This window comes from Ammospiza caudacuta, chromosome 1 (assembly GCF_027887145.1).
Source record: "Ammospiza caudacuta isolate bAmmCau1 chromosome 1, bAmmCau1.pri, whole genome shotgun sequence".
In the NCBI taxonomy this organism is placed as follows: Eukaryota; Metazoa; Chordata; class Aves; order Passeriformes; family Passerellidae; genus Ammospiza; species Ammospiza caudacuta.
Window position 1 is genome coordinate 23,982,671 of NC_080593.1, and position 22,759 is coordinate 24,005,429.

At 41.3% G+C, this 22,759-nt stretch overlaps 2 protein-coding genes across 2 annotated transcripts in view; one reads left to right on the top strand and one right to left on the bottom strand.

Moving 5' to 3' along the window:
- Window positions 1-8,730, top strand: part of AKAP9 (A-kinase anchoring protein 9) — a 105,514-nt gene extending 96,784 nt beyond the window's left edge. Inside the window, exons 43-51 of the mRNA XM_058808715.1 lie at window positions 1,129-1,328; window positions 2,214-2,322; window positions 3,168-3,353; window positions 3,909-4,109; window positions 4,510-4,742; window positions 5,733-5,818; window positions 6,413-6,488; window positions 7,331-7,470; window positions 8,108-8,730. Of these exons, the coding sequence (XP_058664698.1) occupies window positions 1,129-1,328; window positions 2,214-2,322; window positions 3,168-3,353; window positions 3,909-4,109; window positions 4,510-4,742; window positions 5,733-5,818; window positions 6,413-6,488; window positions 7,331-7,470; window positions 8,108-8,151 (1,275 nt within the window). The 3' untranslated portion in view covers window positions 8,152-8,730. The remainder of the gene's footprint in view (window positions 1-1,128; window positions 1,329-2,213; window positions 2,323-3,167; window positions 3,354-3,908; window positions 4,110-4,509; window positions 4,743-5,732; window positions 5,819-6,412; window positions 6,489-7,330; window positions 7,471-8,107) is intronic.
- A 395-nt stretch (window positions 8,731-9,125) lies between these two features.
- Window positions 9,126-20,546, bottom strand: LOC131560142 (lanosterol 14-alpha demethylase). Its single transcript, XM_058808810.1, has 10 exons — window positions 20,350-20,546; window positions 19,373-19,471; window positions 18,220-18,396; window positions 14,679-14,805; window positions 13,562-13,736; window positions 13,266-13,385; window positions 12,607-12,802; window positions 11,924-12,019; window positions 10,871-11,039; window positions 9,126-10,190 (listed from the first exon to the last, which is right to left on the bottom strand). Exons 1-10 carry the CDS (start codon window positions 20,521-20,523, stop codon window positions 10,012-10,014), a joined length of 1,512 nt encoding a protein of 503 aa, XP_058664793.1. The 5' UTR covers window positions 20,524-20,546; the 3' UTR covers window positions 9,126-10,011.
- Window positions 20,547-22,759: the final 2,213 nt, after the last annotated feature.

The following is a 22,759-nucleotide window of genomic DNA, read 5'->3' on the forward strand; positions in this document are numbered from 1 at the left end:
GCCTCTAAGTTTTTCACTGTCATAAAAAAGTTAGGTGAGTTTTAAAATTCTTTTTAAATTACTTTTAGAAACTTGCTTGTAAGAGGTAAGTGTTGCTGGTGAGTGATTTGTGGGTAGTCACAGAGAAGACTGACAGGAGACTTGCTTGCCTCTTTGTTCACCATGTTTTTGCCCATCCTGTCATCATTTGTTTTACCAGTTACTTGCATGTGGAGCCAAGAAGGAAATTTTTCTTTTCATCTACTTTGGCTACTGGTTTTTCTCTTCTGCAGCATTGGAAATTACCCACATCTAGAGGCAGGCTGTTGAGTGTATTGGTAACTGTGACAGCAGCAGCCTTCCTGCCATGCTCATTTTGTGCACCTTGTTCTTGGGCACACAGGGAGCTGCCAGCACTGTGGTCAGCAGAGTCTTCTCTTGGATCAGGTTAGCAGCAGCTGTTGGGGTTTTTCCCCTTCCTCATTAGGAGATAGTCTGATCTGCTTTCCAGGACTTGCCTGGAATTTCAAACAACGAATCTCCTGCTGTTTCCTGTGACGTTTGAAGCACTCTGACTTTCTTATTTGGTACTGTCCTGTAGAGGAAACAGCCAAAGGCAGACCCACAAGCTCAGGTTTCTTTGTGAGGGTTAGCAGTTCTTCCATGGCAGTGTTGGGAGGCTGGTACCTAGGAGCACCTCTTCAGTGCTCGTGGTAGCATCAGTGGTGTGCTTGCCTGGGACTGGACTGACCTCCATGACCATGGTGGTCTCTTTCAGCCCCTATTATTATGACTATAAATTTGTTACCAAAACACATAGGCCCAGTTTCCCAGATTCCTTGCACAGCTGGTAAAGGAGCTGCTGATGGAAGAAACAGAAAGGCTTTGTGACATCCTGCTGAGTTTTTTTCACTGGATTCACACTCTACCTCCATGATTGCTAGTTCTTAGTACAGAAAGACACTAGACCTTTCATGAATGATAGTTTAGTGCTACATTACAGCAGTGTTGTAGTCACACTAAATTTCTCTGTCAGAATTATCTGTTGTTCAGTTTCTGAGTATGTTTCAAAATCATATGTTTTCATTTTACAGCACTGGATCACATACATTCTATGGATATATATTTAAAATACATGTTTCTTTCCAGACTACCTGGGATACACCCAATGACAGAACAAGAAATTGGGTTCTCCAGCAAAAAATGGAAGGAGCTGAGACGAATGAATTGACTTACCGCACACTGACGGGAGATCTCTCTGCTGCTACTGAAATTCTGGAAAAAGTCAGACAAAAGCTGCAAAATGCATCTCCAAAGCTGAAGCAGTTGGCTCGGAAAGCTGCTAGAAGGTTAGACCAGTTTTCAGCAATTTGGTTTAGTAAATAGCAGCCAGCAAGCTAATATATTGGGTTTGAATCCTAATTCACAGACTGCAGGATTTAACTGAGTTTGGGGTTGTTAGTTTTATTGTGTACAATACATATACAGTTTTATTGTGTATGCTGTCACTTGAGATATACTGATGTAAGACAGGATCACAGAGTATCAAGTGCTGCTGTAAATCCTGTATGTTTTAATAGAGTCCTTTCTAAGGCACAGCAAAATAGTCTTTTTTCCTCTGAAAAGTGATAAGGTTTATTTGGGTATGGTATAGGTAGATGAATTTTAAATAGTAATTAAATAATTCATCATGTATCAGGGAATGAATATAGGGATTATTGTTCTGCATCATCCTTCTTGGGGAAAAAATTATTATGGTCAAGTGAAACTGATCTTGATACTTATTTTTGGAGGGTTACTGTCTCCATAAGATTAAAAAATATCATGGTACCAGGTCCGTGGGAGGTTTGAATCTGTTTTTGTTTTGCTGTGATGGTCATTTAATATTAAGCATTCCTTCTGAAACATTTGCAGAATGCAGTATATCTGGAAAATACCCTAGGACTTTGATAACACAGATTCAACAGATTTGTGGGAGGCAGAACCACTATTTAAAATGTGCTTCATGTAGAATATCCCTGTCTACAAATGAGTGGAAACTGTTCTATATACTTATTTTTTAAATCAAGACAATTTTATTTAGAGTCACTTAGCAGTCTGGAAAATGTTGCCCTGTCTCCAGTACTGCTGAAGTGACTTACTATAGATCCAGTGCATAGGAGTCCATGGAAAGTCCTTTGAGTCTGACTCGTGGTGTCACAGCTGATCTGCTGTTGAAACCCCTTTTGTTTCAGATTGCAGTTTGAAACAGCAGATGATCAGGACTTCGTTTCAGTACAAAATGCTATTGAAGAAGTTATTTCAGAACTGAAAATACTGCCTGGATTGCCCAGTCTGGAAGAGGTGAGAGTCAGTGCTGTAACTTTGATGGGAGAGTTAGGATGAAGAGCTGTGAAGAACTGCAGGGAGTTTGTAAGCTTGTACTTATTCAGGTCTTTATAGGGGAAAATTCCAGCAAGTGTTCTGACTGGAGTTTGTAAAGTGTAAAAACCCCGTTCCTTTTTTTTTTTTTTCAAATTTTAATACTTTAAAAGTGATTTTTCAACTTTCAAATCAGAACTTTTCCAGTTTCATTTTAAATGTCTGCATCTCATGGCTTTTTCTTTAAGATATTTTCTTTTCAGTAGTAATCCTATAACTGAGGAAACTTTTCTTAGTACTTCCTGATATTAAAGTCAACATCTAGTATTTCCTGTATTGTGTTGACACAACACATTTACTTAAACTGCCTATATTTACCAAATGAAAGGCCACTGAAGATTGAGTAGCATGCACTTCTGTAAAAAAAACTGAAGTGAGGTAATCTGTTGCAAAGAATTTGGCAATGTTTGATTTTTAAGTGAGCTGGATTTGGTCCTGTATTTTAAGCAAGGATTTTCAATGTAACTTGAAAAAAGCTTTGAGGCTTTTCTTTTCCTCTAGGTTAGATAAACATAAACATGGTAGAAAACTTTGCAAATTGTTATAGCTGGAAAAATTGAACTTGTATGAAAATACTCTGTTGTCATGTATACAGTGAGTATGGACACCATGATTTGTAGTTTACATGTACAATGAAATTTTTTATATGAAGTTGATACAAAGCTATTATCATTATCTAGAAACGTTTTTCACTGTAAGCCAGTTATTTTCAAGCTGGCAATTTGGATCTCATAGAAGTTGAGTTTGGTTTTCTTTATTCCTCGTAGCTGAAGATGGTTCTGCCGCCAGGGACTCCATCCAGCTCTCTGACTGAGAGGCTGCTCAGGCAAAATGCTGAGCTGACAGGCTTTGTCAGCAGACTGAGTGAAGAGAAGAATAATTTGAGGAATGCTGTTATGAAACTGGAGGAAGAACTGAGAAGATACCAGCACAGACAGCCTTCTGCAGACTATGTATGTCCTTGGTGGTGCTGATCTAATGAGTTATGTATATAGACATAAAAAAGCCTAATTTCTTGTCCTGGTCACCCAGTTGAGAGTGATCAAGTTATCTGTCTTTCTTAGCTTCCCTCTACAGAGTAAATTGATGTGAGTTATTCTTGTTCAGTGGTCAGTATGCCTCAACTCTGTTGAGTGTAAAACTTTGTGATTTTACCCAGCTTCTTTTTGTTAACTACTCCTTTATTTTAAACGCTTTGTGCCTTTCTTTTTCTATCTCATCACCGTGAGCAGATCCAGATAGATCCAGATAGTCTTCAAAATCAAGAAGCTAGTATGATCCAGTTGAAGGGACTTTTTTTTTAGAGAAGCTGTATTTTACTGGGACATTGATTGGGCTCCTAAAGTCACTGTTTTTGAGGTGTCAGAGTGCAAGGGTGGCCTCAGATCCAAGCACTGAATAGTTTTTCTCATTAATTTTATGATCTCTCCACCAAACCAATGACTAGAATGACATGGCCTAAGCTTCTCCAAATTATGTCATTCAACTTCAGTTTCCTTTGTCTTCAGTCTTCTAGGCACTCATCAGATGTTGGAGTTAATATTGATACTCTTGTTGCTTCTGAGAAGGAGATTTGGAACAGAGAAAGGCTGTCGCTGCAGAAATCTTTGAAACAAGCTGATGCAGAACTCTCCAGGCTGAGAGCAGAGCTCAGGAGTGAGGCTTTCCTCAGAGAACTGGGATCAGATACTGAAAATGCTGTTCTAAGGGTAAGATTTTTTTCCCCCACATACTAACTACAAGTGCTTTAAAGATTTTGATTTGGGCTTATTTTTCATTGTGTTCACTCTGCTTTATTCTGAGTCAAAAGATACTAATTCAGTTTTAAAATTTTCATATTCAGGTATCTGACTATTATTTTTTTCTCTCCAAGAATGACATGTAAACACCTATGTTGTCCTTTTGTGTGGGCTCTATTTCTTGCTGTTTAGTGATCCTCAATATATGAAGTTGCATTCAACAAGTGTGAGCAGCAGGACAGTCTTCTCCATGGTACTGCAATGAAATGAATAATCCCAGAAATGCTGTAGAAGTAACAATGTCAAAGGTCTTGGAACTGTTGTGATTCTTGGAGCTTATGGAGCTTTTTGTCTTTTTCTCTTGTTGCAGAGGATTTATGGCAAATACCTACGAGCAGAGAGCTTTCGGAAGGCTCTCATATATCAGAAAAAATATTTGCTGCTGTTACTTGGAGGATTCCAGGAGTGTGAAGAAGCCACACTGGCCCTCATAGCACGGATGGGGGGACAGCCTTCCTACACAGACCTTGAAATCATCACACAGCATTCAAAGGGTTTCACACGATTTCGCTCTGCAGTCAGAGTGTCCATTGCAATTTCAAGGTAACCTGCAGGAAGTTACATTTCAAATAGATACGACTGTGCTGTTTAACAGATACTTTTCTAGCTCTCCAATTAAATCTAGAAATTTTCATATTCCATCCTGTTTAAATGGCATATTTTTGGTAGTCATGAATATAGTAGATACTTTCAGGATGACAGGGTGAGCAGAGTGTAGGTAAATTCTGCAATAGGAATAAGCAGTCTGATTGTAGTTGAAAAGGGCTCAGTATCTGATAATTACAGACAGAGTGTACTGGGTGAAGTCATATTATTAAAAAACATTATTACAATTCTAAGGATTGCACTTATTTACAAAGGTTTTTCTCTGCAACTAAATTTCCTGTAAAGATTGAAGTCTTGTATGTAAGTGTAATATAGATTTAGGAATTAATTTTCTTAATCTAGGCAGTCCTTTGAATTTCACAACACTAAGGATGAGCAGGAATTGGTGAGGAAGAAAAAATAAAGTTTATTACTGCATAGTACTGCTGTGTGGCTAACAAACCTTCTTCACAAAGGTCTGAACCCCCAGGCACTTCTGTTTGCTGTTGTTCTGAGCCTCGTGTATCGTATAAATTCAAGTGTTCACATACCTGTTGTGAGAATTTTACTCATAGTGCTCTGCAGTTGCAGTTTTGGGACTGCAACAGAACAAAAAAGTATATTTAGTATGATTTTAAAATACTGGTGTACTGTAGCTTCGGTGTTTAAGCCATTTAGTGTCCACTTGGACCTATACAGCACCTCTGGAATTGTACAGGTGGAACTGAAAACAGGTTTGGATGAAAGATGGTCTTTCTTAGGGATATGCAAAAGGATGTTTTGTACTTGATACTCAGGTTTTAGATGCCCATCTGTTAATTTTGCTTGATGGAAATTACAAGAACTTCTTATACTTTCTAGAATACAAGAAGCAGATTACTTTTATCAGACTATTTCCTTTCTCCTGAAGTGGTTTGTTTTTTGTTTTTTTTTAAATTTGAAATGCAGAATGAAGTTCCTGGTTCGTCGATGGCACAGAGTTACAGGTTCTGGAGTTCTGACTATCAATAGGGATGTCTTTAGCCAGAACACAGGTAAGTCACTGTCCAGTAATGACTAAAAAAGTTCTATTCACAAGTCACACCACTGCTTAATGGAGATGGGTTTTAATTTGTGTTTATCCTCATGAGGAATGAATGGGGACTGTTCCCTCTTTCTTTGTTAATTGTTTGGATTAACCTATTTAAAAAAATACGGAAGGTTTCCCTATGGAGCATGTTCATGAAAGCAGTTTTAGCTGAGTCATTGGAGTTTTCATAGGAGATCTGCACCACAGGGTCCTTAGAACAAAAGCTTGTCATTCTTTTGAAATAGCAGTTTTCTGTTTGCTTTTCGTAGGAGTCTAAGGAGAACAGAAGCTTCTTTCTTATTTACTGTCTGTTTAGATCTGCACTAAAATCTTTGCTCAGTCTGTGAGAGTTTTCTCATTGACGTCAGTGAGGCCAGGATTTCATCTCTGCTTTTGCTTGAGGGAGTCTGAAAGTGGCCTACACGTGTTAAATGTCATTTTTGTGACATGCAAACAGAAAACTCATAGCTGAGATTCCCAGTGCAAAAGGTCTTACTTTTTTATTTTTCAAGACACTGCTTTTTGTATTTCTAATATTCTGTATATTTTGTATTTCTAGGTAATGAATTACGGCCTGATTCATTTTCTGCTGGCATGGATCTTTATGGAGAACAGAGGCATTCTTCTAGATCCAGGTCAGGCATGGAATCTCCTAGATCTCCTCTATACTTTGAACATATATTGGGGTTCTTTTAATATTATTCACTTTCAGGCACTGTTTATATAACTGGAAGCCTCAGTGTTTACTGCTAAGGTTTGTAACCTTTGATGCTGCAAGGTCTTAATTTTTTGTAAGAATATGTCAAAAATTATGTCTCCAGCATTCAGTGTGTGATTACTCATCACATGATTGAGGCCAAAGCTCACACACCCCTGCCAGTTAAACCGGGTATTTTTCATCAACGGCAGCATTTTTATGAGTGCCATCATACTTTGATGAGCTTATATGAAGTTGTGAGTTCAGATCTTCACTGAGTATCAAACTCTAGCCATTTTTGGGTTTCATTTTCATGTAAACCACCTCAATATTTGTTATTGTCTTTGTTTTTCATAACCATAACAGTTTACATGGTAAAAACCTTTAATCTATTTTAGCCACTCTTGACTTTTACAGAGAGTAATGACAAGAGGCATGCAAAGATGGCTGTGTCCTTGTTGACACAAGCTTCTTAATAGAAAACTAAATTTCAATCTACCATGGATTCTGCTGCAATCTCAGTAGGAATTTGCTGGTCAGTCTTTGTCTCCAAAAAATGCAGCAACAAATCCTGTGCAGTAGAAAGAAAAGTCCAGAAACAAAGGAATGGTTTCTCTGGCTTGGGCAGTAGTGGCAGGGAGGTTAAATGAGTTTGATGTGCTGGCTGCTACATGGATATGCAGGCCATAAGGTATCCCTGCCTACAGTATTTTGCTGTGTTGCTGATATTTTGACTCAATGTATCCCTTATTGAAACGGTGTGTGTTGTTGTGCCCCCAGGCTGCAGGGGATGCATGCTGATTTAAACCCAGTGTCCTTCGCCTGTCCCCAGCTGCAGAACTACGACCCCGAAAGGGCCCTGACGGATTACATCCACCGCCTGGAGGCGCTGCAGAAGCGGCTCGGCAGCGTGCAGTCAGGTGGGGCTCGGGCACCCTGCCCGCACCTCTGGGCCCGCTGCCCCACGCGTGCTGGCTCTCCGAGATACACAACAGCTTCCATTTCAATTGCCAGCCTTGAACAAGAGGCATTTCTGAGCTCTAGCAAAAAGCTCACCTAAAAGAAGACTGTAAAATTCTTTGAAAAGCAATACGAGCATGTTTTCAGTATAGATTTTGAGATTATTGGTAACACTTGACTTCCCTGGTCTCTAATAAATGCACAGCAAGGATTCAGTTGGCATCTTGCTAAGAGTTTCAGTTATATAGAGAAAAATGTACCCAGAAAATTGGGAATGTGGAAGAAGAATTTTTTCTCCTACCACTTTGATTACAGAAGTTACAGTCAATTTGTCCCATAGAAGATGACAATTTTTGTACTGAAAGAGGAATACATCAACAAAATTGTCAGAACAATGGGATGAAATTTATCAAACTTGAGTTTTGAAGTTCTTGTGTTTGTCTTCTCCATCATTTGGGAAAATGTTGTTCTTAAAAGAGTTGATCTATAAAAGTCCCTATTCTATGATTTCCCATGTAAAATCTTTCAAGCTTATTCAGCTGAATGAGTGCATGTATTTGTTCCAAGTAATCCTGATGACTTTTTTTTCTCTTACAGGTTCAACTTCATACACTCAGTTGCACATGGGTATAAGAAGATAATAATACCCTTCAACATCTCCATCACTGGCAGTGATGCTAACAGATTGCCTTCTGTAAATCTGTGCTCTTTCTGTGCTTTTGTATAATGTGTACATTGTGGGACCAATATGAACACAGCTATACGATTGTATACAGTTCCATCCTGGCACACCCACAGAGACTGGGATTTATGGATGTAGGCACTTTGTGTTCATGGGAAAAAAAAATCTGAACAAAAAAAATCCCCAAACAAACCCACCCCCCAGAAATCTCCCCAAACCCAAAACAAACTCCCCCAACCATTAAATTACATGTATATTTGTGGAATGCTAATTTAAATGATTAACTTATAAAGTGTGTATTTATCAAAAGGGTGCAAAGATGAAACTTGTGTATTAATTACATTGAGCTACATTCAGCAAAGTTTACTTGCACTTTTTCTGGCAAGGCTACTGAAGTTACATTGACTCTCGTAATATTTGCTACTGGCAGTGCTGACAGAATATCACTTGTAGAGACCTATTTTTGTAATGGTAGAAGTTTTGAATTTTATGGGTATTTTGTCAAAGTACTGAAATAAACATGACTTCATGCTTCTAAGTGTGTTGAGAACCGCTCCCTTATTCACATGGAAGAGGTTACTCCTGCCTGAGTTCCTCCAGCTTGTAGTGACTGCAGCTAGACTTTCTACAGAGTCCAAAGTTCTGCTCTCAGAGACAGGGACAAGCCTGGCTTCTGCAGACCCTGGTCACATCTCACAGGGCTGGGAGGGAAGAACCTGTGCTCTCTCACCGGCCATGACTGATACAAACACCAGGTTTTAGAACAGTTACACTGAATTTAGACCAGGAAGGACAAGACAAAACCCTGGTTACATGGAGCACTGCTGAAGGGGGCGCTGCCCACTCCAAGAGAGAGTTACAAATTTACTGATGAAACCTTTTCAAAAAGAAGTACAGAAATGAGCATGGAAAACTTCTCCAAGAGGTTTGTTTACAAATTTAATTCAAAATTCTCATGAGCCAGAGCTCATTACCATTTATCATAAGCATTCTTGAACCAAACACCATTTAGCAATCCTGCATGAGTCATTACAAACCCAGACAACATTCAGCTATTTCACCTTTTTACACACAAACATGTTATTTACAAAATTCATGTTGTTCATATCTTCATATTGTTACTCTTCCACTTGACATCAAGCTTCCAGAGATCACCACTTTCAATTTTTTTAGAGAATTACTTGTTTCTTTCTGAACATAAGCATTTTACAATTACTTCAAGTTAGACAGTTAAATGGCTCATTCTTGAAATGACTTACCTGTGAACACTTTGAACTCTGCCTACTACTTAGCTGCACAGTTATGTTTTCTTAAATCAGCCAAGACCATCATTCACTTGGAACAGGATCATAAATGCCAAAGGAAGGGCAGCACCAAGTAGAGGCCCCTGTGGTGCCTTGTTCCCAGATGGGTTTGCTGAAATTGGGTACAGAGGCAAGGTAGGCAGCCTTGCCCCTTGGTTGTCTGGGGAAAGTAATCTTCAATTATTTTTCAAAAGGAAGGAGTTCCAGTTGTAGAAATTACTTTTTTCTTCATTAGGAGGATCTGGCATGCACCTTAAAAGTGTTACATCAATAGAAAAGACACTTTTGCTTTAAAAATGCAATGAGAAAATTGTAGAACAAGCAATTATCCACAGCAGCAGTAAACAGTGTGGGCGAACAAAACAGATGCAAAACTACAATTGCAGAAGTTTTGCTACTGTTGCTTTCCTAACAGTAGATTCATCAGCTTCCATCTGCCACTTATCCTGTCACAATTTTATTCAGAAGTCTGTTAGTTCACACGACTTTAAAAAGTAAGGTTTTAGCGCCAGAATTTACAGTGACCGCCTCTTGTATCTGATAACAGGGTTGTTAGGTGTGTGTATCATTGTTGTGTAATTTATAGTTGGAAAATAACCATTGATGAGATCAAATTCATACAAACGAAGCAAAGTAGACCAAATAGTCTTAATTTGAACATAAGCAAAGTTTTCTCCAATGCAGCGATGACGGCCTAAAAAGAGAGCCATGAAATGCCATTAGAATATTTCATTGGATCACCTTTGACAATCAGAAAACTTCAGAAGTTTTATGCAGACAGTAGTTGCCCCTTTCTCAACAATCTGAGGCTCTGATTATTTCACATACCCCATTCTATAATTCCACCCAAGTCTTATTTTTCCAAGTTGTCACTGCATAAAGCAGATGAGTAAGGTGGAATGAGATTGTGCTGTTCTGTCCCCACCAGGCAGCATTAATTTATGTATCAGGAAAGAGGCATTTGCAACACAGAAATGAGATCAGCTCTAACTCCATCACAGCAGTATTTGCAAACTGTTCTGAAAGTTGGGACTCTGCAGACTTTTTCTCTGCCTTCAACTGAACTTGTGTTACCAGGTTTGTCCTTGACTTGAAAAGATGTGAGTCAAGCATCACTCATGCTAACCTGAAGGTGTTTTGATACCTGTGAGAGACATACCATAGCTGTGAGAGACATATACAGCTATGACTAATGCAGAACCATTAACTTTTTTCTTTTAATAGCACCTTCAGAGTAAGAAAACTTTCAGGCAAAAACAGGAAAAAAACCAAATCTATCCTCAGATGCTGCAGCGTGGAGAGGTGCTGTAGGAGATAGTTGGTGTGAGCCACCTCAGCACAACCTCACACAAGGTGCTGCATTCTCTTACTCACCAGCACCAAATGGAATGTATGTAAACTTCTCTCCAGCTGCTGGGTTATCTTGGAGGTATCTGTCAGGCTTGAAGTCCAGAGCATCATTCCAGGAGTCTCTGAGTCTGTGATTAACAGTGGGAGATACACACACTTGATGGCCAGGGGGAATATTGTATCCAGCAATAGTCTACAAGAGAAGAGACAAGACCCCACATGACAAAAGGTCTTCATTTTTCTTTTTAAAATGTTACCTGAAGTGTTATATCATGACGCTTTAAATTTCAAGAGTTTTTGGCCAACTGCATTTAAAATTACTGCAACCCAACACTTCCTCTCATACTTGAACAGGACACAGTGCTCAAGGAGTTGCAGGAACCTTCCAGCTGTTTTAGTAAGGCTCACAGTTCTACAGGAGGTTTTTTTTTAAAAAAAAAGGAAAGAATGAAATTAAAATTCATTGAAAGCCTTTGACATCGAAGGGACATGGTTAAAAAAAATTTGAATTTTTGACATGGTACCGTACTTGTACAAACAGCCAGTTTTCTTTCAGATTTACCTAGCTTGTATTAAAAGCAAGCCAAATTTTTCTATTACACCAGTTAAAAGTACCTGGCAAACAAGAAAATGGTGGCACCAAACTAAGCTCAAATAAGACTGGTAACTACAGAACTACTGGTTTTGCTGAAAGAAAATAGCACATGGCTGTTGCTGGATCCCAGAGCTGCTCTTCTCCAGGTGGAACAATCCCTGTTCCCTCAGCCTCTCACCACCAGTGCTGCAGCCCCTCTCAGCCAGGTGGCCCCTCTGCTTGTTTCACTTCATCAGTCTTTTGCTTGCTGGGGGCTGCAGGGGTCTGAAACTGGACACAATTCCACATGAAGGTAAAAAAATACCAAGTTCAAGGTATTAATTGCTTTCCTAACTCGACATTGGCTATGCTACCGCTGACAAAACCCCAGAATGCCATCAGCTTTCCTCCCTGCCAACAAACACAGCTCACTTCTGTTTCCTTCTGCCAGCTGAGACCTAGCCTGTGCTGCTGCAGTGAAATTAGCTCCAAAGTGTCCTCACCTGAGGAGTTCTGGCCATTCTCATCATGGTCATTATAGGAGGTCTAAGCCTTAAAGTTTCTTTTAGACAGCGATCCAACAAACTGAGATCTTTGAGCTGAAAATAGAGAGAAAATGATGTACCAAAATTTAGCCAAGTTTATTCAACACAAACAAAATGCTATTTTATACCATTTAAAAACATAAAATAGTGAAGAGTAAGTAGTTTGTATTTACATGTACTTCATTAGCTACACTGATTATTTCTTTTCCATTTGATTCAATTAAGAAGGAAAAAATCACTGACCAGTGCAATTAAATACAACTACTGTCTTAGTGATTTGTCTTTTAAGTATTTTCTGTTGCCTAATTAAAGAACACTGCATTGTTCTGAAACATTGCATTTCTTTCCTCTGTGAAAATATGAGGATCTTCTACAGAACTGTCATTTATTAAATAAACATAGGAATGACAATTTCCCTAATGAACACTGATTAAAAAAACAGTATCAAGCTGAAAATTTACTTGGACAGGAAGAGAAGAAGAAATGTACTGGCAAACAGCATTATCAGAGAATGACTGTGCCAATTATGATTTTAACCCAAAAGCATGTTACTGTATTTCAGGTCCAATGAGCTTTTAATTTTTTTAAAAGAAGCATCTAAAAGTATGAAAATACCCCTAGGACTTATGTAACATACAGACCTGATCATAAGTTAAGGGTGGCAAGTCCTCCCCACACACAGCTTTCTGTTCTGCATAGCACTGCTCCTGCAGGGCTTTGTCCCTGGCGAGGAAGAAGCCGAGCCAGGCGCTGGTGGTGGAGGAGGTGTGCTGCCCTGCCAGCAGCAGCCCGATCAGCATCCCCGCGATTTCATCGTCCGTCAGCGCGCGCCCGTCCCTGCAGAGAAGGAACCGCGCTGCAGCTTCATCTGGTCACACTTCACTATTGAGCATTGCTATCTATACAGCAGCAGTTACAATTCCTTCTAACGTACTCCTTACTCCTACTATTTTATTGCCTACCCTAAACAAAGAGGAGAAAGATCTAAGGGGAAGGAGAAGGGAGAACAGAGGGAGAGAGACTCTTTAGGAGCCTTGAAGAAAATCATTCCTCAACAGCCAGCAAAGAGAAAGGAAGCGACCTCAGTCACCATCTCACAACCATCAGTGAAAATCTCGGAAATCTGAATAACCATTGACAACTGAAGTTTTAAACCTGTTTTTAATAATACAACTAGGACAAACTGCATGCAACAAAACCAATTCAGAACAAGTGGCAGTGTTTCTTGGGTTGTGGTAGATAGTTCTAACTAAAGAGCTCAAAGTTAGTCTTCAAATAAGTCTTTAAACTCTTGGCTTACTTGTATGAAGCATCAAGTAGAGTTTGGAGCATGTCATCCTCCTTTTTCTCAGACTTCCGACGTTTCTGGATAACCTTGTAGAAAATATTCTTTATTTCTCTGTGTGCGCGATCTCGTCGTCTGCGATTCAAAACACTTCCATTAGCAACTTTACACAACGTAACACAAAATGCTTATGAGCATTTACTGGGATGTCTAGAATAGCTTACAAAGAAGAAGTGGTGGGGAGGGGGGGCAATCCAAACAATGATGTTTAGATAAAATGCTTAAGTTGCTCGCTCTGTCAGTGCGGGTACCTGAAGCTCGGCAGAGGCAGCCAGCCTGGCAGCAGCCAGGCAGCGTGAGTGAAACCCCCATCCAGGTCGGCGTACAGCTGAGCCACCTTCTCGTCCAGCAAGCCTCGGATCTCCTTCCCATGTAAGCAATGGCTTGCTGTCAAAATGATCAGTTCTGAAAGGGCTTCAAACAGGTCTGAGGAAAGGTTTGGAAAACATGACTGAAATGTTGCTGATCAGATGTCTCTTTGAACAACTCTTTAGTTAGATCATGGATACCTTTTTTCTAAGGTATGTCTTTCTAGAATTTTTTCTAGCAGAGTTAGTAATTCTTCCAAAGCAAGCCATGCATCACAAGCTCAATCCTTAATAAATATAGGTGAAGTCATAGAAAGATTTAACCTTGAAATCCAAATCCATAGGAAACCAGTTAATTTTGCTGCCCACCGAATTATTTTTATATAGTAGTCCTTAGACACTTAAATATCAATTTATATATTACCATATTATGAACTACGTTTACATATGAATCATATACATTCAAAATAATTCAATATATTAAAATGTGACATTATTATATAATTGTTATGCATTTAAATATAAGTATGTATGTTTAAAGAATATTTGACACTGTTATGCAACTGTGAGCTTGCAATGATGATGAAGGGCAAGTTGGGAGTGAGGGAAAATAACAATTTCATTTCAGTCACTAACGTAACCATATGAGCTTCCAAGATGCAGTTTTTCACTGCAGAAACTCCCAGAGCCAAGATCTTCAGCACAGGCTCTCTAGGAAGTCAGAGCTGAAGCTCTTCCCAGGGACTAGGAAGTGGTTACACTGAGCTGACTGATACCATCCAAAATGAGCAAAACGGGTGCACTGTGAGCTGACTAGGAAAGCAAAACTAACATAGTCCTTCATCCCTTTCAGTGATTTTCTGAGCAGCTTTATTCTCCAATAGTCTTACATTTGATTTTTAAAAATCTGTATTTTCTTTCTTCTGATATTCAGTATCCTTTTACCTATGTAATATTTAATTTCTTTTATATTGCAGTACATCTTTTACAAAAATAATGCTGCATTGGCCTTAAGTACATCCCAGAAAACTGGAGGAAAAATGCATTTGATCCTGCTTACTTTTCTCTCCACTTTCTCCCCATGCTTTGAAATACTCCTTTGTTTCTTCTTCAATCACAGATACATGCTGTCTAAACTGGGCAATGTTTAGCCCAGTTTTGAGCATCTTCTTCTGTTCCAAAAATACCTAAAAGAACCAAGACAGAATAAGCAATCAGTACAAGGACCATCTTATTAATGTGATTAAAACTTATTAGAATTTCTACTATAAGAACATCCAAAAGTAAATAGGGATTATGATTAGGACTCCAGGGTAACAGCAGATACTCAGTTTTTACTAATAGGTAATCCTCTTTTTCACTTCTTTGTCTTTGAAGCAATAGTTCAGAAACATTCAAGTAAAGTAATAGCTCAAAGAAGCTATTCTTTCCTTACTGCAAAAGAAGTTCTCTCTTTTGCAGTAGCCAAACAAAAAAATTATTTTAGCATCTTAATTAAGCTTTCTCCCTGAAGATACAAAATGCATGCAAAGTTGAACTATGAAATGCCCTTGAGATATATAATCACAAATATAACCAGCCCCATCTTTGCAAAGTCTGGATTTAGCCTGTGTCCCCTGATATGTGGCCTCCTCACCTTCTCTCCCTCTCCTGTGTTCTCTCAGGCAGAAGGTCCCTGAACTAGAGATGACCCTTTCTTTTACAGAGCCCTCTGATCTCACTGCCCAGGAAGTCAGACAGGCAGGAGGCAAACTGCTTCCTAGGAAAATGGTGAGTTTCACACCCTTCTCACCTCTTCTTATATGTATAGATTCACAGCTAACAAACCTACCAGTGAAAAACCCTTTGTTACATGAGAACCATTCAATGTCATTGAGAAGACATTGACTCAGAAAATTATTAATTTGATTTTTATGCCCTAATTATGAATGAGGCATCTGCACTGTACCGTGAGTACTACACCAAAAACTGTCTTCCCACCAAGGGCTCTGCATGTATGATACAGAACAAAAGGCATTAAGAGAAAAACTACTTCCCAGAAGCTTCTGTTTTGAGAATGCAGTGAGGAGCCCAGCAGTCTGTCAGAGGGCACAAATGCCACAGAGCAAAGAGACAAGCACATTTTCCCTTGCAGCATGCCAGCCACTCTCCAGCTTGATGGAGACAGGAATACCCAAAGGAGTGAACACATCCTCTGCAATTTCAGCTCCTCTCAACAAAAAACTATCTGCAAGAGGCTTGGAGGGAAAAGAGGGAGACTGAATATGAGTTGATGCATTGACTATGGATATTAACAATTACCAGAATCACTGGTAAGTAAGCAAGTTACTAATTTTAAAGAATAAAGGATGGTTCTTCCAAACACATGACTGAAAGTCACAGAATTAACAGATAGTTACCAGCTTAAGCAGAGAACAGGGGATCCCAAAAGAAACTTCAGGATGATCCATCAATTATTGAATGGCAATGAAATTTTCCATGGCTCTCTAAATGCCTTCCTATTAGATGTCTGAAATGAAATCGTGGTGGTGACACTGTGCAAAAAACCCCAGCTTACCTCTAGCAGAATGCATTTGGCCACAACTGGCTGTGCTACCTCTCTAGCTTCATAAAAGGAAACTAGAGATAATCAGAGTCAGAGATCATTTAAAGGTCAATAGCAAATTCCCTGCATCTCTTCACTGTGGAAAAAGAGTAATTTTTGGAGAAAAAAGGATTTTTCTGAGGAACTTGAATCTGCATAGATAATAGGAAAGAAGTCCTTGTGGTATCAAAGGTATGAATTAAGCAGACATATCCACAGATACCCAAGGCTTACTGAGTAATATGGTTCATCTCTTGACTAAAGCAAAACTCAAGCGCACTCTAGGGAAAAAGAAAACCTAGGGTGACTGTAGAAAAATACCTAATTTCAGAAAAAAGCAACAAAAAGCTGTATATGGTGGGGCAATGAGGTAGGCCTTAATCATCCCTAGGTGCCTGAAGTACATGGTGGTAGAGAAATGCCCATTTCCAAGGAGCTTACAGGAAATTCTATAAAACTGATGGATGAGATTAGATCACATCAAAGAACTAGCTCTTGCATGAAGACAGGCATTCAAATCCATCCACAAACGAAGAGCATGAAAGCAGAAGTCAAACCATCTGTAACAAGTGGGTAAACTTTCACAGAATTAAGGACAAACCATGACCTTTTAGTTTCAAGAAGACATCCCATGACAGTCAGAATTCACAAAACAAGCACAACACAGTGAAAATCCGGCCAAGTTTGCAGCCTGATTCACAGATACTCTTCTGAAACAAGTATATACCAGAGAAGAACACGAGATGCACTGCAGAGAATCGTGCATCCTCCACACTCCAGCAGCTGCAAAAGTGATTCATAACTCCATCCCTGACTTTTTGAGGAAGACCTCTGACTATGTGAACTGGTAGAGACAAGTCTGTTAGAATGACCCCACTCATGGAAGAGATCTCCTAGGACACAAGAAATTGTCTCCTACTTGTTGTCCAGGCTGCAGTCCTGCTGGCTCTCATAGGGATGAGGAGCTATGCAAATCCATCAAGTGGCAAAGAACCTACCACCCAACCAACCAATTCTCCCCCAGACTGCTATCCACAATTTAGTACTTCTGACAAAGGAGGAGACAACCAAGTTCTCCTTTACCTACTTAGAAAGTAGCAAGTTGCAGGTAGTTAGCTGTGTATGAGATTTCCAAAAGAACAGGGTATGGCCAACATGCTTATTCTGTGGATCGTGGCAAAATGCCAGCGTGGAAGCACAGAGAGTAGTGATTACTGCCCCTAAGCCACATCATTAACAGGGCAACAATCACAGCATGTAGGCAGGGATGAATTAAGAGATATGCTAAGGAGGAAAATAAATTGATGGTCACAGAAACTAGTCAAGTGACTGGCATTCACACTAACAAAATGAGGCCAGAACTGAAGATCCAAAAATAAGGGATATCACAGTGCTGTTTCTTCCACCCAATTACTCTGCTATACAACATGCACTGAACAGAGTGCCAGTGGGGCCACAGAAAAGTTGGCTTCTGCACTTTGAGTCTGACATGACAGGCCATCCTCACAAACAAGAAAGCAGCCAATGCTTAGCTCAGATACAATGCCATGTGACACAGCCCCCGTGCTCCCATGCAGACTGTATTCTGCAAACATACACAATGATTTCTGTCTGAGCAAAACAAAGCTTGTGGTTCAAACTGTTAAATTATTACTCCCATGTCTAGATTTGGCATGGCATAAATATAAAGTCCCCACTCTTAGGGCTTTCTCAGAAGAAAGACCTGAAGTTGCTTGGAATGAAAAAGTGAGCTGCAGGCAGTGGCATGCTGCATGGGAAGAAAAAGGTGACTGACTAGTTTTTCCTCTATGGTGAGATTAGGTGGTGTCAAAAACAAACAGCCAGGTGGTAAACAAAGCAACCTGAACATTCCAGATTATCCACGAGACTGCTTACCTATTGCAATATATACAGATCATACAAACACAACCCCAGCACACAGAGCCAGGAGCTCAGGGCTGCCTACACAGCACTGAAGCTGCCCTGCTTTCCTAGTGATGGCCCTGAAAATACAAACCGCGTTGGGGACGTCGTAGGCGACGCCCCTGCCGAAGACGGGCGTGGTGAGGCGCGAGTACACGTCCTCCGCGTTCAGGTCCTCGTTCTTGCTGTTGAACAGCAGCGCAGCAGCATCACTGCCCAGCAGGTACGTGAATGTCTTGCCAACCATAGTGAAACTGAACACAGGTCCGTACTAAGAGAGAGAATAAACAAAAAACCAAGTGATTTGAAATAAGAACAAAAATCATTAAATCCCTATCCCGTATAATCTTTCATAAATGAATTTTTCTACTTCTAAGAAGTATCTAGACATTTAATAAAGATAAATCTATTTTAAACCACATTTAAATTCGTTCTCTATGTACACACTAGTGATATCTAATGTTATAATGAACACGTACGAGCATGCACATTTTAAAACCATTTATTTTAGAAAACATTAATAAAAGATCAGTCACACCAAAAAAAAAATAGCAGAGATATTGCAGCATATATTGACCCTAGTAATCTACAAACACTGTCTCAAAAAATTATGGATTTATGGAGTTATGCATAGATAATTAGAGGTAAATATGATTTTTAAGTTTAAAAGTCATCTGTAGCAGACCTTCATGCACCAGATTCGATTTTCTCTAAGCTAACCAAGCTAAGGTTTAAGCTTATAACTCCAGTTTTAGACAATGTGAAACAGCTTGATAAATTTATTTTAATTGAAATTAAGGCTCTACTGATTTAGTTAATTCCTTCTGGGCTGTTACAGTATAAAAACTACCGAGGTTTTATACACCAGCTCTTTTAACATCAGAGAGGCCCACAGAGGTGGTCAGCTACATTCCAACCTGGTCACAGATTGGTAAAGAATATGAATAAAGGTTACCAATTACAGTAAGAAATAATTTCATGCAAATGACTTTTTAATTAACTTGTGATTCAGCTATGAGTATTACCCAAATGTACAAGCATATTTGTGACATGAATCATGAGAGCTCAGAAAACACTACTGCTACATAAAGAGATCTGAAGATCACAGAGCAAATGTGCACACTCCATTCTATATTTGAGATGGTAAATGAGAATAAATTGATTTTCAACAGGCCCCAGACAGAGAACTTAATAGATACACAAAACTACGTTTGTATATGCTCAGCCAATCATGCGGGAAAACGTACCTTGTCATAAGCATTTTCCAAAAACTCAATGGGACTCTTTCCAAATGCAATTGCATGACCAAGGAAAGGGATGCCTGATGAAATAAAAGGTGGGTAGTTCTGTAGAAGAAAGAGAAAAATAAACACTGAATTTTCCTCAGAGATTATCACAGACTCATGAACTAACAGGATATCCTGAGCTAGAAGGGAACCACAAGGATTGAAGTCCAACTCCTGGCCCTGCACGGGACCACCCACAAGGGTGACAGCACGTCCGTGATAGCATGTCCGTGACAGAGCTGTCCAAAGCTTCTCGAACTCTGCCAGGCTTGGTGCTCAAAGTACATGTGCCAGTGCCCAAAACTTATAAAATCATGTCCATTTACATAAAAACTAACCACAGAGAAAGTTTTATATATGTTTGTTTAAACTCTTTTGTGAAAAAGCCAACTTTCAAAAATTATTCAGTTGTTTAGATAGAGTTATATTTAAAAGCAGCAAAGGTTAAAATAAAGTTCATATGATTACGATTCTTCCTACGCTCCCTCCGAATGTGAAGCACAAAGATACTGCAACTGAAGAGAAAGCAGCCAGAAACGAAACAGTGCTGGAGGACTTGCTAAACAGCCCCTCAAAAGCACTTTCATACATTAGCACTGTGTTTCGTACATTAGCGGGCACCTTCTCCTAAGCTCCATCGATGAAACAGCACCGGGAACGCCCCAGGGCTCCGCCAGCCGCGAGTGCCTCTGCCCCCCGCGGTACCGAGCAGCCCGGTGAGGGCCAAGCGGGCCGGCTGCCCCACGGCGCGGCTGCTGGGAACGCCGCCCGCCCGCCGGACCCGCTTCCCCACGCCGGGCTTTCAGCGCCGCTTCCCCCGCCCTCCCCAGGGCTGTCCCGGGGCCGCTCCCGAGGGCTGTCCAGAGGCTGCAGAGGCCGCCCGGCTCCCCCAGCCCGCGGGCACCGTCCCCGCTGCGGCCGCCGCCCGCCGCGCTCACCTTCTGTTCGGAGCCGAGGTGTCGCCGGTAGCCGAGCTGGAACAGGTAGCCGAGGCTGAGCGCGAAGGCGGAGGCGGCCAGCACCAGGGAGAGGGGGTTGCCGACGGCCACCCGTTCCAGCAGGGACCCGCCGACCTCCATGAGGTTCAGCATCTTCTCGGCGCCCGCCGCCATCGGCCGTGGCTCCGCAGGGCAGGGCAGGGCAGGGCAGGGCAGGGCGGCGCGGTGGGCCGGGCTGGTGCGAGCCCGTGCGGCGGCTCCGGCGCTGGGCTGATCTCTGCCCATGTGACGATTGCCGGCGCCGCAGCCAATCCGCGGCCGCGCCGCGCGGGGTGACGGCATCGCCCGGGCTGCGGCGCGCGCCATTGGCGGGCGGCGGGCGGGGGCCGGGCCGGCCCCCTCAGGCTCGGCCCCTCAGAGCTCGGCCCCCTCAGAGCTCGGCCCCTTCAGAGCTCGGCCCCCTCAGGCTCGGCCCCTTCAGAGCTCGGCCCCCTCAGGCTCGGCCCCTTCAGAGCTCGGCCCCCTCAGAGCTCGGCCCCTTCAGAGCTCGGCCCCCTCAGGCTCGGCCCCCTCAGAGCTCGGCGCCCTCAGGGCTCGGCCCCCTCAGGCTCGGCCCCCAGCGGCGCTCGGCGCCCTCAGAGCTCGGCCCCTTCAGAGCTCGGCCCCCTCAGAGCTCGGCGCCCTCAGGGCTCGGCCCCCAGCGGCGCTCGGCGCCTGGATGTTTGAAACGCTGGGTGTCTTCGAACAGCCGTACAGCGCGGTTCTCCTGAGGGAAATTATGCCTCTGACGGTGAGCCGTGCCTCGGGCATCACTGCCGGCGCCCCCGCTGACATCCCAGGGTGCTGGTTTGCAAGGCTGCACAGCGCCCGGAGAACGAGGACCGCTTATTTGTGTTTAATTCCGGATGCCCCAAATGTTTAATGTCAGAAAATCCACGTGTTGTTTTTGAAATGAGTTTCCACTGAGATGTGAGGGATTAAGATCCAATAGTGCACAAAGCTGCATTTGGAAACAGAGACCTCATCGCAGCTGAGGTTAGCTGCTTGTCCACGTACAGTTTTTCAATTCAATGGGAATCTATCTTAATGCATTTCCAGAAAATTCTGGTTTGGGTAGGCCTTTTCAAGGCAGTATTTGTTCATCCACTGAGCACAGTCAGTTTCTAAAGTTTAAATGTGTAAATCTGGGGAATCTAGCAGGAATTACATACAATGAGGCATTTCAACAGGGTACAGTTGCGAAGACTATATATAATGCTTTTAAATAATTTTTTGCAAAGTTCAGAAACATAGATTCCCTACTAAATCTGAAAGAAACTATCTGTTGTCATCAGTTCTGAGTATTTTTATCAATTGGAAAAGGTGCACAGGCAGAAGCATGTTTGTTACTGAATGAATATTCTTGTAGGTTTTTAAAACATAATATCCTGTGGTAAACCCTGTACCAAGGTCTCACATGTGCTGAGTATCATTAGATGAGTGGAGGTAGCAGTGAACTCTTGGGAATGCCGAGATGTGCATGGAATCAATGTTGAGTATCTTAAACTCTTCATGTCAGCTACGGGATCTACTAAAGTTTTCAATTTGTTGACTGCAAGCTCTGAAGTTTCAGCACTTTTCAGGGCCAAAGGAAATTCATCAGTGCCGTAGTGACTGAGAAAAGAGTTCCTTTGTATTTACAAGCCTTGACAATTCTTTTGGGGGACATGAGAGCTATCACTGGTTGTTAATGACATTCTGCTCTGTCAATTTATGAAGTAAGGACATTTTTGGTGAAATAGTGTCAGTCTATTTCTTCCAAGGGAGAGGATTTCCAGATTAATTACCTATATATGAATATAGGTTTTACTTTTTATGTAATTATATTTTATATATTTATATAGAATAGTAATTTTGTACATTATTTTTATATCTTTACCCTATAGTAGTAACAATTAAGGTAAAGCAGAGCTTTTGTATGTTCTTTCTGTTGAACCTGTATTTCTTTTTTCAGTCAACAGCCCAGCTTCAAGCTGCATCCAGCTGTAAGCTCACAATGGTTGGGGAACCTCCTCCTCCCTGCAGCAATTGTTCCCTGCACCAAGCTGCAACAGCAGGACATCACCCCAGGACCAAAGTTCCCTCTTGAACAAGCTGCTCACTGGGGTCAGTTATTCCACTTGGTAAAATCCTGCCTGTTGTTCACAGGTTTAAGTTCTCAGTTACTCTTTTGCCTTACAGGGCCTTGCTAAGTGTTCTACTCAAATCTTTGCTTTTGGCAGCTGTACAGGTTCTTGCTTTTTAAGAATGTGCTTGTTAGATGGAGTGTAGGTGGTGAGCTGGGCATCTCATGTTTACAAAGGCACAAGTGTCAGCTTTGCCCATCTTGCACCTCATTTTCATTGGTTTTCTTGGTAGTGATATGAGGGTT